This window comes from Gasterosteus aculeatus, chromosome 8, assembly GCF_964276395.1.
Source record: "Gasterosteus aculeatus chromosome 8, fGasAcu3.hap1.1, whole genome shotgun sequence".
NCBI classification, from domain to species: Eukaryota; Metazoa; Chordata; class Actinopteri; order Perciformes; family Gasterosteidae; genus Gasterosteus; species Gasterosteus aculeatus.
Window position 1 is genome coordinate 4,276,770 of NC_135695.1, and position 15,081 is coordinate 4,291,850.

Sequence of the window (15,081 nt, forward strand, 5' to 3'; positions counted from 1 at the left end):
TCGACATGGGGCAGCCAGGACCTAAACCACCAACCTTGTGGTTCCCTGCACCCCTGCGCCACGACAACCCCTAAACTTTGCATATTTGAAATTGACTCGTATTTCAACTCAATCCTATTTTGATTTATTTTTATATTTTTGTAATTACTTAATGTACCAGTCCTTATTTCCATTTCCCTCTTCACCTTCACCTTTATTTCTTCATGCAGCTGCTACAGAAAGAAGGGCGAGTCCACGGACGACTCGGACAGAGACGTGTTCTTCCACCAGATGGAGCCAAACAGTTATTGGACATGGCAGCTTTAAAGAAAATACGTACTGATGGATACTCCCAATAACTACACACACACACACACATTCACACATGCATACACACATGGTGCTCACAAACACGCCAACGCTGCTCCTTGAGAAAACAGTAAGGTTTTGAGATTAGCTGTAAATGTGCATACAGTTCTAAAAGCATCTTTACATCAAACAGCCACTGACTGAAGACGCTCTGATGGGGTAAATAGTGAGGGGCTGAATCACACGGTGCTGTAAAACCCAATGAGAGGACTTTGAAGTGAATTCTCTGTTGAATAGGAAGACGACGAATACATCAAATATAAATACGCTTGTTACACAACTGGCGACACAAACAGACGTGTCCTATTCTACTTCTCTCTTCGTGCCTCGGTTCTTCACTGAGCAGTTGAATTGTTCTCTGCCACATCCAATAGGACCTGGGTTGGACATTTGCTCGACGGGCTCCGGCAGACACCCGGCGAGTGCACCTATTAAAGCAAACACGTGTGTCGCGCCAGCTCGCCCGACTCAATGAATTATTCAGGCGCTGTGCCACTGCGTTTAGACAAGGCAGGGCCATGAGGCTGGCCAAGCAGAACCAATATCAACCGCTCCGCCGCCTTCTTCCTGTAGTGGACGCTGGTATTTCTAAACAATCAAAGGCCATCTCCTTTTTTGATCTGGTGAGCTTTCGGCATGGCCCACTATTAAAAGAGGGGAGGACAAGTTCAGTTACCGCGGGGTTCATGCCAGTGACATCATCCTTTAACATCAGTTGTGACTCACCCTCATTTACCGACCCGTCTCGATAATCTCTATCTCTGGTTTCTGCACGGGTTTGACTGTGGATACGCAGGATATTAGTTCTCTAATCGGATATGCAATCTTCATGCTGATGAATTAAATAAAGCAATCGCATCAGATAGAAGTGGAGGAGACGGAGGGCCCTAGAGAGATGCTTCACGTCAAGCAAGTGTGTCCGAGAGGGAAGGAGGGAAGGAGGGAGGGAGGGAGAGAGAGAGACAATAGGAACGGTGGGACTGTGCAAAGAGGAAGGTCACAAAACACAATTGCATTGTGTTTCACTCAGGCTGAAACCTGAGCGGCCAAAGTATCCTTCTACCAGAGAGAGAGTTCCTGTTCACTACCCTTTATTGCTGCTAATTCTGCCGTACGATCGCAATAGAAAGAACGAGATCTGTCAGATATCTGATGTAATACGTGTGGAAGGACTTGAGTATAAACATTGCATTTCAGAATAAAGGCACTGTTGTAATATTTCACTGTGCTGAATTGTTTGTCTCGTATGTATCTGGACCTCTTCAACCACCAACCCATCGCTGTCCTGCATAATGTGGGTTAGGTCGCATGTGCAAGGACAAGTTGACATAATCATTACTGCGATCAGCTCAATGGCTGCCTAAGAGCTTTGCTACAGAAACAGCTGCAGGCGTTGCTTTTCATCGCTTTTCATTTTCTGACCAAAAAAGGGTTCCCATTACATGTTGATATGATTTTTTTATACTAATCCTTTTAATTAAGCTGATATGTACATTTCACATTGACTGTTTTCTTTGAGAATGGAACACAACATTAGATATTCAGATATTCTACATTATAGGCCACGGATTCAAATGTCACAGTAAAAGCACAGTTTCAAATAAGGATAGTAAAGATGTCTGAATTCCGTTAAGCTTGGTATTGTGCACGCTAGGACACTTGAACAGACCCTAGCCGCTGTACTATTCCTTCTATGACCTACCTGCTGAAAACCAAAAAAGTTCTACACATTGTATTTCACTTTTAGTATTAGCTGCTGTCAACGGAGGCTGTCACACGGCTGACTGCAGCGTATCCGCCTCTTCGACGCCCACATCTCATGAGAAGGTGCTGGATAGTCTGGTCTACACCTCCGAGCGCAGGTCAAGTCCTCGCTGGACCTTCTGTAATTTGCATGCCGGCCTTATGCAGGAGTGGCAACGCCTCAGTTGCACCGCGGGTTGCAGCCGGTAGACGGCTTGCACGCCGCAGTCTGTCTGACTGGGCAGTGAGGTCTGATGACTCTGCAGCGGTCGGGTGTGCAGGGGATGGACAGCTGGAGAAGTGCGGGGCGCAGTGGGCGTCTTTAGTTAGAAATCACCTGCTTCTTAACGTGGGCCAAGACCATGCAGACAAATTGTGTCGGACTCCCCGGCCGACAAAGAGAGGTTATGAAGGCCGGCTGCATCATTGGATTCAAACTGGGCAGTGGGGAAAGGGTGGAGGAGAGGCGGACCACCCTCTCCTCCACCTACTGCAGGGACACATCCAGCTCGTCACAAGGACAGAGACAGGAGATCGTACCTGGTGCAATAAGACGATGAATCACATCAGGCCACATCAATCACTCCCGTAACAATGCTACACTGCTTGGTTGGTTAGAACTTTGTACTATTGCTTAGTTTAAGTTCATTTAATTTAATTTATGAGCCACTTTGTCTCCCCTCGTCTTGGTGTCCCTGGCTTGACCCACTGAACGCTGTTCATCACCAATGGGCTGTTTATGCTCATAATTGTACACTGTTTTCCAAACTGTGTACAATTGCTGTGTTTTTTTATTCTTTAAATATCATTATTACCACAGTATTTTTCATATAGCGTGTTGTAGCATGGACAATAATCTCCCCCTTCCTCCCTCCTCCTCTCCCTCCCTCCTCTCTCTCCCTCCTCCTCTCCCTCCCTCCTCTCTCTCCCTCCTCCTCTCCCTCCCTCCTCTCTCTCCCTCCTCCTCTCCCTCCCTCCTCTCTCTCCCTCCTCCTCTCCCTCCCTCCTCTCTCTCTCTCCCTCCCTCTCTCTCTCTCCCTCCCTCCTCTCTCTCCCTCCTCTTCTCCCTCCCTCCTCTCTCTCCCTCCCTCCTCTCTCTCCCTCCCTCCTCTCCCTCTCTCCCTCCTCTCCCTCCCTCTCTCTCTCTCCTTCCTCCTCTCTCTCCCTCTCCATCCCTCCTCTCTCTCCCTCCTCTCTCTCCCTCCCTCCTCTCCCTCCCTCTCTCTCTCTCCCTCCTCTCTCTCCCTCCCTCCTCTCTCTCTCACTCCCTCCTCCTCCCTCTCCCTTCCTCCTCTCTCTCCCTCTCCCTCCCTCCTCTCTCTCTCCCTCCCTCTCCCTCCCTCCTCTCCCTCTCTCCCTCATCTCCCTCCCTCTCTCTCTCTCTCCCTCCTCCTCTCTCTCCCTCTCCATCCCTCCTCTCTCTCCCTCCTCTCTCTCCCTCTCCCTTCCTCCTCTCTCTCCCTCTCCCTCCCTCCTCTCTCTCTCCCTCCCTCCTCTCTCTCTCTCCCTCATCTCCCTCCCTCTCTCTCTCTCCCTCCTCCTCTCTCTCCCTCTCCATCCCTCCTCTCTCTCCCTCCTCTCTCTCCCTCCCTCCTCTCTCTCCCTCTCCCTCCCTCCTCTCTCTCTCTCTCCCTCCTCCTCCCTCTCCCTCCTCCTCTCTCTCCCTCCCTCCTCTCTCTCCCTCCTCATCCTCCTCCCTCATCTCCCTCCCTCCTCTCTCTCCCTCCCACTACTGCATAGATGCTGTTACCTCCCTCGGCGGTGATGTCACCGGCTCAGCGGAGCTCCAGCATCCTCAGCAGACACACACAATAGGGCCGTTTTCACCGCCTGGGAGTGCGAAGGAGCGTCCGAGCGAACCGACCGGTGTCACCGCCCTCCCGCCCCCCCAAAGAGAGAGCGACGAGGCGGCTTCATGGAGCCGGCGGGCCGTTAGCAGGAGGCCGTTAGCAGGAGGACCAGGAGGAGAGCGGAGGAGGTGGAAGGAGCTTACGGCGCTCGACACCGAGGCACGCGGGCCGGACAGCGCCCCGACGCGGGGAGCGCGACGTCATCCGCCCCGCGGAGGTAAGCGCCCCCGTCCCGCGGTCCGCTCCGTTGTTCCGCCCGAAACACCGTTTCATCGAGACCCCGGCGATGTGCCGTTGACTCTCCCGGGGAGAGGCGCAGGGTGCGGCCCATGTCGGACAGACACTGCGGGGACACGCCGCCCCGTCACACAGCTCTTCCTAGCGGGTAAAATGCGCTTTAATTCCGCGGGCGATGCCTCGTCATTGGGCGAGAGGCTCAAAGTCAGCGTGTTGCTAACAGGCTCCACCTGCTAATGTCAAGTGAGTTTACTTCGTAATACATGTTTTAATATTATTAGTTTATAACCCGACGGGAAGAGACTGTTAAGACGTTAAGAGGTATTTCACGGGCAGTATGAGGAAGGTCGGTGTGGAGCTGTGTGGTCTCATGATGAAAGACATTTATTCATCTCGAGTCTATTTTGAGGAGTCTTATGATTATTACATTAGCCTTTGTCTCTAGGAGAACGGTAGCCGCCCAGCTGAGCAAGATCAATCAATCATGATCAATTATTTGTATCGTAAGTGTGTTTTTCATGCACAGAATAGTCCGGCGGGGTGTGGATCTTCATCCCTTCATATCGGACAGAAATACATTGAATCCGATTTGGAATCTCATCTATTAGTTTTAAAAAAAATTTTTTAAGTCAATCCCAATTAGTCATCAGCGCGTTGCACCTGAACAAGGACAGCGGTGCCGTCTACCTGCACTCATCACCGGCTGTGGGTCCGGCTGAGGGGGGTCCGGCTGAGGGGGGTCCGGCTGTGGGGGGTCCGGCTGTGGAGGGTCCGGCTGTGGGTCCGGCTGTGGAGGTGCAGCGGGAAGCAGGGTGACACAGCACATTTACACACTCAGGGATGCTGACGGACATCTGAGTCACAGCAGATGGGAACATACTCTGGATATTGATCCCAAATCTCGAGCATAAACGTACTTAAAACAATGACACTTTCCCTTATCGATAATAATAGCTATGAATAATGATATGAATATTTACAGTTAGTGAAAAGTATTCATTTGCTCACTCCTAAACCTTACAGACGGGCACATTAAATGATTGAATGATGAAGTGGATCGCCACAGGCAGGTGATGAGTCACGGCTGCTCCCGACGCCGCCTCACTGCAAACTCCCACAGGGATTTCACGCCGGCCTTCGTCTCTTAGGGGACGAGTTGTTCGCGGAGCCAGTCGCCGGATTTGTGGCTGCTTTCGCAGCCATTGTCGCCCAGAGAAACAGCCTGCAGACATTCAGCTGCTGCTGCACTTCTTTTGTTACTGCCGGCTTTATTATCGTTCGTCCCAGCGGCTGTAGCTGACCGCGCGTGGCCTTTTCGTGTCGGAGCCACACAGCCCCCCCCCCCCTCCCCCGCGCCCCCGCCCAACTGTGCTCGTCACGCCGACCGTACGGTGTCACGTTCTGTTCGTACAACGAAACAAATGTAGAAAAACACCAAATAGACCGTTTTGTGCCAGTGAAGAAGGCATACGTCTTTGTATTGTATCCCTTTCTTCTCTCTCCCACAGACCTGCGGGCCCCACCCCCGGGCACAAAAGAAGGCACCCTAAGGTGCTAGGAAGACAGCGTCATGGCCGGGGCCTCTGTGAAGGTGGCGGTGCGTGTCCGCCCCTTCAACTCGAGGGAGATTGGAAAAGATAGCAAATGCATCATTCAGATGTCTGGAAACACCACCAGTAAGTGTTCTTAAGGAGAGTGTGTGTGTGTGTGTGTGTGTTCCTGTTTTCACTGTATGAGGTCTATAATTAAATAGAGAACCCTTGGACTGACACGTTAGACAACATGTTTAGCACAAGCAACCCAGATGAATGTCAGCTGAGAAAACCAGAAGGCCCAAGTTGAAGCTTCTCTGAGTGATTGCTGATCTTGACCTCTGACCTCCCTCTGCAAGGGGTTTAATGAAAGGATTCCATTTCCTGTTGCGTAGTACGAGGAGGCACGTTACAGATCTCCTGTGAACATGCTGATACGAGCAGGAACAACCCAGTCTCACAGCGTGGTATTCTCACGCTTTCTCCCCCAAATCCCGACAATACTACGTTTTATTATTCACGTTGCCTTGCAACTACGTCACTAGAAACTAATAAACGGAAGGTCTTCCGCATTCTCTGATAGAAGATTATGAAAATATAACGCATGCTTCTCGGACCGACAGTCCGGCATTTTCTTTTTTTGTAGCTGAGGGAAAGTTGATAGTCACGTGACCTCGTTGCAAAGGCTTTCTCCCCGAAAAGCGCGAGAACGCCACGTTGGCTGTTACACGTTCTGCCGTGAGACTGGGTTGGCAGGAAACTGTTCAGAACCAGCTTTGATATTTAAATGATTTTCCTCCACCTTTTGTAGAACTTGTCCACCCCTGTTGATGTAGGGGGAGGTCTGTCATGTGATCGCGTGTCCAGATTAAGCCAGGTTTCAAAAACAGCTCCACATTCATCATTTTCATTTACTCCCAACGCAAGGGCACAAGCAGCCGCCCCCGTCCTGCACAAGGCGGGTTTTTGTCACAATCTGTCGTAGTTTTTTTTTTTTAAAGTATGTCGTTTAGAGCGGCGCACATTCCTCGTGTTATCCGCTGCAGAGTGAGGAGACTGGAAAGATACTCGATATGTAGCCTGCTTAGCAAGGTAAAGCCGTTGGTCCATAATGGATGAGGGTTCCTGAAATATTTACCGTTTGTCCTAATTTAGCCCCCCTCATCCCCCCCCCACCCCCTCCCCCACACACACACATCCTCCCTCCCATGTCGTGGGTGACTAGACAACAAGCCAGCTGGCTTTTTTTGGCCGACTGTTCTAACTGTGCTGTTCTGATTGTGTGATATCAGAGTAAACACGTATGATCTGTATAATCAAATCTCAACATATTGGTCGGTACGAAGTGATTCCACAGCCTGAGGGCCACGGCGCCGTGTTGCAGAGCGCCCTCTTCTGTCCCCACACAAGTGGGGTTCTTATTTTGTTGTCGGCCATTGAAAGGTCCTCGCCGGCGCCCCGTTTCACTTCATCTGTTCATCGCAAATATTGGTCTGTTGTTTTTGATTACGAATGTTTCCATGATAATCAGCATGGAGTTCATTCTAATTGGTCCTGCTTGTTGGTTCACAATAGTCACTAACCGATTCTTAGATTGTGTTTGTTTGGAGACCTGCTGAGAGGACACACATGGCAGCTCTGCAAACTCACTGTGGCTCATTCAGCAGAACACAGCAGAGATCGCTATCGGGCTTCTGGCGAATAAGAACCAGACGAATGTGGCATCCGCTGCATTCACCTTTTATATCTCACTCATCCAAGTTGCCACGTTGCAGTAATAGCGTCATTTAAAAGAAACATTGCAGTGGGCATTTTGACACATGGAAGTCCTCCAACAATGATCCCTCCGAAGTCACTAAGTAGGTCTGTGTTCAGATGTGTACAGAAGCCCGATTCCTTATAAACATTCTACCGTGATGAAATATGATGCACGCACACAAAGGCATGGACACACCGAGTGATGCCTCTGGATGTGGTCTGGACTCTGGAGGGTGTGAGCAGGCGGGCGGCATGGAAAGGCCCGCTGGTTGCCGGGTCTGGAGGGGCACAGAGGCTGCATATAAATGCCCCCTTGTCTTTTTGGCAGTCGGGGGCAGAGGGAAGGAAGAACAGGAAGGAGTGGCTTCTGTTTTTGTGCGTGCGAGCCTCTCGGCTTTGTCCTCTCTTGAGCGGGTCAATAGACCCGGTTCCCAGAAAGTAGAAGAATGGCAGTAATCTTGTTGTTTGGGAGATCTTTCCCTCCCACACCGGCCCTAGTTAAGATGCAGGGGACACGTTGAAGGAGAAATAGGCCTCTCTTCCAAAGACTGTTGGGTGCATTCACTCGGCGGGTAGATTCACATCCACCGTGTGTTGCAGCACAACACTTCACAGTTGAGCCAGATTATCTGTCTCTACCTACTCATAATAGATGTGGGGTTTGATACATACTATGTGTTTGAATGTAGAGATGGGCATTTTGAGGGAAAATGAGTGGATTCGTGTTGCTTTTTTGATTTTGAGTACCTCAAACCATTACGTTTTGTGTCTCGAGCTCTGTGAGCATATAAAGCAGCAGGCAGCATGCGGCCCGTGGTGCTGTTGCTGAAAATAGTAGCATCTACGTGGCCTCCGGTGCCCCTGTCAGTGGGTTCACATCCCCTCTGCCAGACCTGCCGACGCAGACACATTTCCTCCGCCATTGACTGGGTCAGGTCACCCGTGAAGGTCTGACCAGCATCTCTGAGTGTCGCTCAAGATGACACACGGCGATAGGATGCAAAAACATCTGCTTGATTACATCTCAAATCAAATCATCTAAACTAGAGCGGAAGTGATGAAGATAAGTAGGGCGTGGTTTGCAGAATAATAGAGTACCTGCTTACATGTCTCTGGGTACATGTGTTACTTCTCATTGCTGCATATGCAGAGATTGCTTCTGTGTAACAGTTGTCCACATGACGTGACGCATACTTAAACTTAAACCTGTTTATAGTGGTATATAAATGCTAGTATCCTGTATAATGTGAACACTCTTTTCAATTGGGGTCACATCAAAATATAAGTGAATCTAAAATCCTGCAGTATCTTCATTGAAATTTACAGCAATATTTGTAAAACTGTGTCATGTAGAAAACTATTTAGAAGTAGTCTTCAAGCAAAAGATACCTCACCAATAAAATCGGGTCCAGCAAAGGAACATTCTGGGCTGCAGCTGTGCAACAAGCCCCACAACGACGGAACACAATAACGCCCGAGAAATATACGGCCAACAATTACGTAGAAAATAGCTCTGAATGTAGGACTAACCTAGGACTGGAATGACGCAGATAAAGGTGGACTCTCTGTGGACACGTGCACGGACCCCGACCTCCTACGTCACAAGAGAAATGACCTGCTGTTGTATCTCGTCCAATTACACCGCGCCCACGTTACATGACCTTCCTGCCGTCGTCCATCAAAAAGCATTTCCGTCATGATGGAGAGGTGGGAGACGTGCTGTTAAACCAGTGACAGCCCCCCCCCCTCGCTGCTTCTCTAAAGTAATCACCTTATCAGAGAGCTGGGGGGCTCTTTTATGAATCGTATCCCAATCAGAGATGAGTAAACTAAGAGCGGATGTTGGACTCTGCTCCTGCGTAAATCAAATCTTGTGTTGTTTTGTTACTTAGAGGTTTGTTAAACAGTCCTTTTTAACCTTTTAATCTCAGCTACAACTTTCAGGGAATTTCTCTGAATTTTCTGAAACGACCACTTGGACTCAAGGAGGCTCTAGTTAGAACAGACGTGGAACTACGACCCGGCTGGTTGCTGATCCTAGACACACACTGATGTTAGCCTGTTTTCAGTGTTTCACCTGCTTCACTGCTGCAGTCTTTTTCATTCAGGTAGACTTCTTATTGTGAGATACAAACAACGGAGAAGCTTGAGCCTACTTCCAGAATCCGTGAGCAGTGTGGCGTCACTGGAACAGGTAGAACGGCTGAACTCAAAACCACCACTTACACACGAGTGTCACGAGTGGAAGGACTGATCTGTGTATAATGTTTGCTCTTCGTCCACTTGTAACCAGATATTTCTGTGTAGCCGACGATGTCATGGTGCCTTCCACGCCGTTACTCTAGAATACCATCAGGGGACGGCGCACAGACGAGGAAATGAGCAGTTTGGAAGCTAATTAATGAAATGGATTCCATGGCTGTGGTTAGAAAAACTCATAGATTTCGCGACGACCGTGAGTCACAAAGTCAGATAAGTCCTTCGGGGGAAGGTGGTCGCGTCGCGCCCGGGAAACGCTCGTCATCGTGTCCCGGTCCTGAAACCGGAAACCCCCCCGTCAGGCCCTTACATGATGGGTGGAAAGACAGCAGCAGCGTGGACAGGAGGGGGGAGCGGGGGGGGGGGGGGCTCTCCTCTATTATCGACCACATGGTGTCTGGAGCTCTGGGAGCAGATACGTTGTTCTGTCACTGCATCACTCAAGTATTCATCTCAATGTGACGGATACCTTCGAAGAGAACAAGCGCCGTGTGTAGTTGATAGTTTGCCTGTTAAGTGCACAGCGAATGTAATGTAATGTATTTGGACTACACAATACAACATAATAGCATAACTAACAGATGAAGTGAATCAGAAAAACATGTTGGTGGTCATCGTTGTCCCATGATGTAACTCTACCAGACCAGAACATGATCAAATCAAAATTGTTTCAATTTGTCACATTTAGATTTGTCCTAAACCGACAAATCTGAGACTTACATTACTTATGAAGCCTGATGAGGTGCTGCTCAGGGCCGACGGTGGCGTCCCACCGAGTCCTAAAATGGCCTCTGCAAGGTAATGATGTGGCCTTTTAATCTGCACCCACAGGCCAAACGGTCTATTTGACCATGGCAAATAGCAATAAAGGTCAGTCCTTTATTGACATGCAAACACAGTTGATGCGTTTCATTTTCCTCAGCAGCACAAAGGATCAAGCAGCGTAAAACAATTGCAGGTAAAAGTGGTGTTCTAGTGCAACGATACTTTACGCTTGAGTAGTAATGAAATGGGATTTCTGCCCTGTACATGTATGCAGATTGGCACGTATTTGATGTCACAATGCATCTTTGCAGCAGTTCAAATTTCATTTTGCAATAACAGAATGTATTTCATTCAATATTATGACCTCCAGCAGGAGAAAATGCTGTCTCGGCAGTTAGCGTTCATTTTTTCAAAAACCTGCCAGACGGTTTCTTGTCCTGGTGCATTGGCTGCTGCGCTGCAGTCCCGAGGCCCGAACACCAGCTGACTGCAGGTTCAGAGGAGGCGGCGACCCGTTCTATTAGCACAACACGACGCGTCGCAGATACGGTTTCCCTCTGACTCGTGTTCCCCGTCCTGTCTTTCAGCCATCGTCAACCCCAAGCAGGCCAAAGACAACAAGAGCTTCAACTTTGATTACTCCTACTGGTCCCACACCTCGGTAAGTCTCGGTGCCCCCCCACAGCGAATGTACCAATCAGTTAAATCATAGAGAAACAAATACTTTGTTGACTGTTTCCATGAAGGCACAGAAATACAGTCTGATCAGATTAAGACAGTGGTTTGATTGAACAGAATAGGAAATTAGAATGATCCGATTCCAATGAAAGATAATAGATGATTATATGGAATTATAGCCCAACCCCAGTATTATCGTTTGTCAATTTTATGAGAAAGTTTAAGATTGAATTGGCTGATTGTTGATCTCTGTCTGCAGCCAGAGGACATCAATTATGCCTCTCAGGTGCAAGTGTACAAAGACATCGGAGAGGAAATGTTGCTGCACGCCTTCGAGGGATACAACGTGTGCATCTTTGCTTACGGCCAGACGGGCGCTGGCAAGTCCTACACCATGATGGGGAAACAGGATGTGAAGGATCAACAGGGGATCATCCCTCTGGTACAGATTTACTGTGATTATGGGCCAGTGCTGACGATAAATCAGAGGTGAAATTAGTTTGAATGTCTCAGATGTGACCATTGTGTGAGTAACGTTCATAATTCTCTCCTTCCAGCTGTGTGAAGATCTCTTCACCAAGTTTAATGACAATGGCGACAACAGCATGTCGTATTCCGTGGAGGTAAGCGTCAGATTTCCTCACTCATGGGATCCTTCTGTTCATTACAGTTCCGTTCCTTATTAATCTTACACAAGCACAACAGATTGACTGTAACAGCTTGTCCTCAGCTGCAGCCCCTCGGTAGACGCAAACCCCACTAATGCGGTTAACACAGATCGATAGAGGGCTGCTGTGTGTGCCGAGCTGATGTGATGATTCCAACAGGTAAGCTACATGGAAATCTACTGTGAACGCGTGCGGGATCTACTCAACCCCAAGAACAAAGGGAACCTGCGCGTCAGAGAGCATCCTCTGATGGGACCTTACGTGGAGGACCTGTCTAAACTAGCTGTCACCTCCTACAACGACATCCAGGACCTGATGGACTCCGGCAACAAGGCCAGGTGATGGAGCTGTTTATTTATTCGGGCCATTTTTATAGATAATATGGTGAAATGTACCTCATGCGGTTCCTGTTGAACCTATTTGCACTTTCAATTGTGTTGGAAAGGACTAGAAATAGCAAGACTGGTACTCTGCTCTGTCATAGCTACACACTCATTCTCTTTGCTGGACAAATGTGGAGCGAACCAACAGCTGATGAAAGTGTCTCCGTTGCGTCCACAGGACTGTGGCCGCCACCAACATGAATGAGACGAGCAGCCGCTCGCACGCCGTCTTCAACATCATATTCACTCAGAAACGGCACGATGCCGAGACTGATAACACTTCTGAAAAGGTCGGGCTTCATCCCATCCGGACTGCATTTATTTAACATTGAGCGGCTGCCACTGCTTATCAATGAGCTGATTGATGAAAGTGATATAAATCCTGTCGTAAATTGGAAATCAATGGTTGCTTGAAGGTCGTACTGTAATTGTAAGGTTACTTTGTGCACATGTTTTTCTAATGAGACCTGTCTCCTGAATTAAGATGAATGGCTCTGGGGGTGTTTTCCTGTTATGTGCAGTTTAAGTGACTCATTCTGTTTCAGGTCAGCAAGATAAGTTTGGTGGATTTGGCCGGCAGTGAGAGGGCCGACTCTACTGGAGCCAAAGGGACCAGGCTGAAGGTGAAACGTTTCCCTCGCATTCCTTTCACGTATTCAAACACAAATATAAAAACACATTTCTGAATAATAACGCCGTGACCCTCGTCTGCCTCTCGCTCTATCACAGGAAGGAGCAAATATCAACAAATCTCTAACTACACTGGGCAAAGTCATCTCTGCTTTGGCCGAAGTGGTGTGTATTAATCTGCATGCTGTTGTGAAATAAAAGCTCCATGTTAACAAGCACACGTATGTAAACTAGACTGTGTACTTCCTTTCAGGACTCAGGGTCAAATAAGGTAATTTGTTTAACCTTTTAAAATTGTTATTCATTTATTGACTGTTTTTCTCTGCACGAATGATGACCAAACATGTATTGCTTTTGAATGTGGTGTTTTCATTTGACACACAGAATAAAAAGAAGAAGAAGGTGGAAAGCTTCATCCCCTACAGAGATTCGGTTTTGACCTGGTTACTGAGAGAAAATTTGGGTATGAGAGTAATATTTCGCAGCTCCGGCTGATCTATTGGTCCATGACAAACTGAAGCTAAGGTGTCGGCCTTCGTTCTGTCAGGGGGAAACTCTCGTACCGCGATGATAGCCGCCCTGAGTCCCGCAGACATCAACTACGACGAGACCCTCAGCACACTCAGGTAGAGAGCGCGCCCTCCTCCCACACAGCCGCTCGCTGTGTCCTCGAGGGACGCCGGCGTCAAAGTGTTGCGTAATACGCGCTCCCCCTCGGCGGCTTGCATCACTTTCACACTTTGTCGTTCATGGGTAGCGGCTCCGGTGTCACATGTTCGCTGTTCCCGCCCCCTCGCGCCCCCGCAGGTACGCAGACCGCGCCAAGCAGATCCGCTGCAACGCTGTGATCAACGAGGATCCCAACAACCGACTGGTGCGCGAGCTGAAGGAGGAGGTGTCCCGCCTGAAAGACCTCCTCTTCTCCCAAGGCCTGGGTGACATCATTGACAGTAAGGGGTCCTTTCATGTGCCTCCCTAGATTGGTGTTACGAGTGCATAGTGAAATTAAAACCCACCTGCACTTCAGCTTCTTGTGGACGAAATAAGTATTACAACAACAGAAATAAAACAAGAAATCCAGACTTTCCTTTCAGGACCAACTTTGCCACAAAAAAAATGCATTTTTCCCAACAAAATAATGAAATATTGTTTCAGCGCGTGAACATTTTTTATCTAAGGGTGTTTCGCTGTCTCCTTCTCTCTCTGTGTCTCCTTCTCTTCTCTTCCCCCAGCATATCGAGCGACTGGTGCTGTCATAGAGGGTTTGAAATGTGTGTTTTCTGGCTATTGCTTTAGCTCTTGTGGCCGCTTAGCATCACCGGCACTTAACGTAACAGAAAAAAAGTAGATTCTTGTTCTCTGCAGAACCGCAATATGACAAAGCATTGATCAGAATGTTTTAGGCCGGTCGCACTGAAATGCAAACCTAATGTCAGCCGCCCCAATTGGGATTTTTCCAGCTTTGTCATTTTTTGCTCCTAATTGGGCGAATGTGCCGAGTCATGGTGCTGCAGAGATGGTGTATGGCTGCGTAGCTGTGGCATCGGCGGGACAAAGCTTGATTGTTAACAAAGCAACAAGGCAGAGCATCTCAACATGAGTATTCATCCCTATTATTTATTCCTCCATGAAGAGACTTCCCCCCCGTTCCCCTGATGACGCAGCCCTCCGCCACTGAAAGTATAATTACTTTAGTAGCATCTTGAGGAAGTCATCTCATTTCAGTATTTTTTTTTGCTGCAGTCTTTCTATGAGACACTTTATTAACTGCAAGCAAAGGCAAAATGGTATAATGGTAACATGGTATATAATGGTAGGGGAAACACTGGGATCACTACTTTCAGTTTAAATTTCAGAGAAGCTTACTGAGCATCAGATGCGTCTTTAGGTAATAATCCTAATTGAGACGTCAGGCTTCCTAATTATCTCTGTAGGAAACATGTCCCCATTATAAATGAGTCTTTACGTTTCTGCAAGCATATCATATTTTTATTTTCCATGACTGGTGTTATTTTTTGTTGATTTGGAATCCTTATCTCATACCAGCCTTCATTTCTGAAATGGGGGACGAACAACATAAATGTATGGCAATTTTAAAAATAAGTCATTCTTGTTTGTGAATGTCCCTGCATATGAAGCTCTGCTTGACATATTTGCATCATGGCTGCATTTTCTTTGGTCGTGGCTGGACAGCCTCCCTGTTGCATCTTTTCAGTTGGTCTCCTTGCGT

General features: G+C 48.3%; 1 protein-coding gene across 39 annotated transcripts in view; it reads left to right on the forward strand.

Moving 5' to 3' along the window:
- The first annotated feature begins 3,749 nt into the window (after nucleotides 1–3,749).
- The window catches only part of kif1aa (kinesin family member 1Aa), a 32,331-nt gene continuing 20,999 nt past the window's right edge, over nucleotides 3,750–15,081 (forward strand). For 26 of the 39 annotated variants that reach the window (XM_078107578.1, XM_078107584.1, XM_078107586.1 and 23 more), the window contains exons 1-14: nucleotides 3,750–4,158; nucleotides 5,687–5,854; nucleotides 11,080–11,153; nucleotides 11,430–11,612; nucleotides 11,728–11,793; nucleotides 11,998–12,176; nucleotides 12,400–12,511; nucleotides 12,767–12,844; nucleotides 12,951–13,016; nucleotides 13,105–13,122; nucleotides 13,236–13,314; nucleotides 13,399–13,477; nucleotides 13,659–13,801; nucleotides 14,084–14,122. In XM_078107578.1, coding sequence (XP_077963704.1) covers nucleotides 5,749–5,854; nucleotides 11,080–11,153; nucleotides 11,430–11,612; nucleotides 11,728–11,793; nucleotides 11,998–12,176; nucleotides 12,400–12,511; nucleotides 12,767–12,844; nucleotides 12,951–13,016; nucleotides 13,105–13,122; nucleotides 13,236–13,314; nucleotides 13,399–13,477; nucleotides 13,659–13,801; nucleotides 14,084–14,122 — 1,222 coding nt within the window. In that variant the 5' untranslated portion in view covers nucleotides 3,750–4,158; nucleotides 5,687–5,748. Of the gene's footprint in view, nucleotides 4,422–5,686; nucleotides 5,855–11,079; nucleotides 11,154–11,429; nucleotides 11,613–11,727; nucleotides 11,794–11,997; nucleotides 12,177–12,399; nucleotides 12,512–12,766; nucleotides 12,845–12,950; nucleotides 13,017–13,104; nucleotides 13,123–13,235; nucleotides 13,315–13,398; nucleotides 13,478–13,658; nucleotides 13,802–14,083; nucleotides 14,123–15,081 lie in introns of all 39 variants that reach the window. The other 13 variants (XM_078107589.1, XM_078107591.1, XM_040185173.2 and 10 more) reach the window with 2 other exon arrangements.